This window comes from Monoraphidium neglectum (genome assembly GCF_000611645.1).
Source record: "Monoraphidium neglectum strain SAG 48.87 unplaced genomic scaffold scaffold06645, whole genome shotgun sequence".
Taxonomy (NCBI): Eukaryota; Viridiplantae; Chlorophyta; class Chlorophyceae; order Sphaeropleales; family Selenastraceae; genus Monoraphidium; species Monoraphidium neglectum.
Genome location: NW_014007001.1, coordinates 1 through 1,154, shown reverse-complemented (window position 1 = coordinate 1,154; position 1,154 = coordinate 1). Strand labels below are relative to the sequence as shown.

Genomic DNA, 1,154 nt, shown 5'->3' with positions numbered 1-1,154 from the left:
GACAGGGAGATGGAGCTCAAGGCCAAGATCAGCGCCATCATCGCGGGCGCCAAGGAGACCAGCAAGGCCGAGGCCGAGTCCGTTGAGGGCGGCGGCCCGCAGGTGCGCGCGGCGGCGGCCCGCGGGCACGCGCGCTCGCCGGGCGGGGCGCCGCAGCGGGCTGTCACGGCTGCGAGCCTGCGCTGCAGCACGGCAGGCGTGTGGGGGGCTGCGCCGCGGGCTGTCAGCCGCACTGGCGCACCTCGAACAGCTCAACGCCGGTTGGCCGCAGTCAGCTGTCAACCCAACCCAACCCATCCCAACCCCGACCCCCTACCCCTGGCCCCCACAACAACACCCGACACCCCCAGGTGACTGAGGCCGACATTGCCAACATCGTGGCTCAGTGGACGGGCATCCCCATCGAGAAGGTGTCCAGCGACGAGACCGAGAGGCTCATCAAGGTGGGTGGTCACTATTTTGTTGCAGCCGCGGCTGCCTGTGGCGGGCTGTTGGGGCCGTTTCATCCCTGTGCTTCCGAGCGACATGCTGCACATCTGGGAGCGGCTGTGGCAGGCAACTCCCCCTCCCCAAACTTCCACCCCCCAAACGAACACAAACCCCAACCCCAACCCCGCACACCATCCCCCCCTCCACACCCCCACCCCCAGATGGAGGAGGTCCTCCACGGCCGCGTCATCGGCCAGGACGAGGCCGTCTCAGCCATCGCCCGCGCCATCCGCCGCGCGCGCGTCGGCCTCAAGAACCCCAACCGCCCCATTGCCAGCTTCATCTTTGCGGGCCCCACGGGCGTGGGCAAGTCGGAGCTGGCCAAGACGCTGGCGTCCTACTACTTTGGCAGCGAGGAGGCCATGGTGCGACGCAAATTGATGGGGGGGTTGGTCGCGTTGTTTTTTTTGGGGGGAGGGGTGAGTGTGCTTGTGTGTGCAGGGGAGAGAAGGTGTGTTTTTGAAAGAGAGACAGACTGTATGCAAGCACACGTGTGTGTGTGTGTGTGTGTGTGTGCGTGTGTGTGCGTGCGTGCGTGCACGCAGCATGCAGGCGGCTGACGGGGTGAATCTGATGGGGATGCACACCACGCTCATGAGGCAGCTCTTCCGTCATGGCCCCAGTAAGCGCCCCCCTCCCCTCGTCACCGCACCTCCCTTCACCCC

The 1,154-nt window shown here is 66.5% G+C and overlaps 1 protein-coding gene across 1 annotated transcript; it reads left to right on the top strand.

The window, feature by feature from the left end:
* Window positions 1–9: 9 nt before the first annotated feature.
* MNEG_16664 (putative ATP-dependent Clp protease, ATP-binding protein) lies at window positions 10–1,049 on the top strand (the record flags this gene model as incomplete). Its single annotated transcript, XM_014034866.1, has 4 exons — window positions 10–102; window positions 351–443; window positions 651–854; window positions 1,035–1,049. The coding sequence occupies 4 exons, from the start codon at window positions 10–12 to the stop codon at window positions 1,047–1,049; spliced, it is 405 nt and encodes a 134-aa protein (XP_013890320.1).
* Window positions 1,050–1,154: the final 105 nt, after the last annotated feature.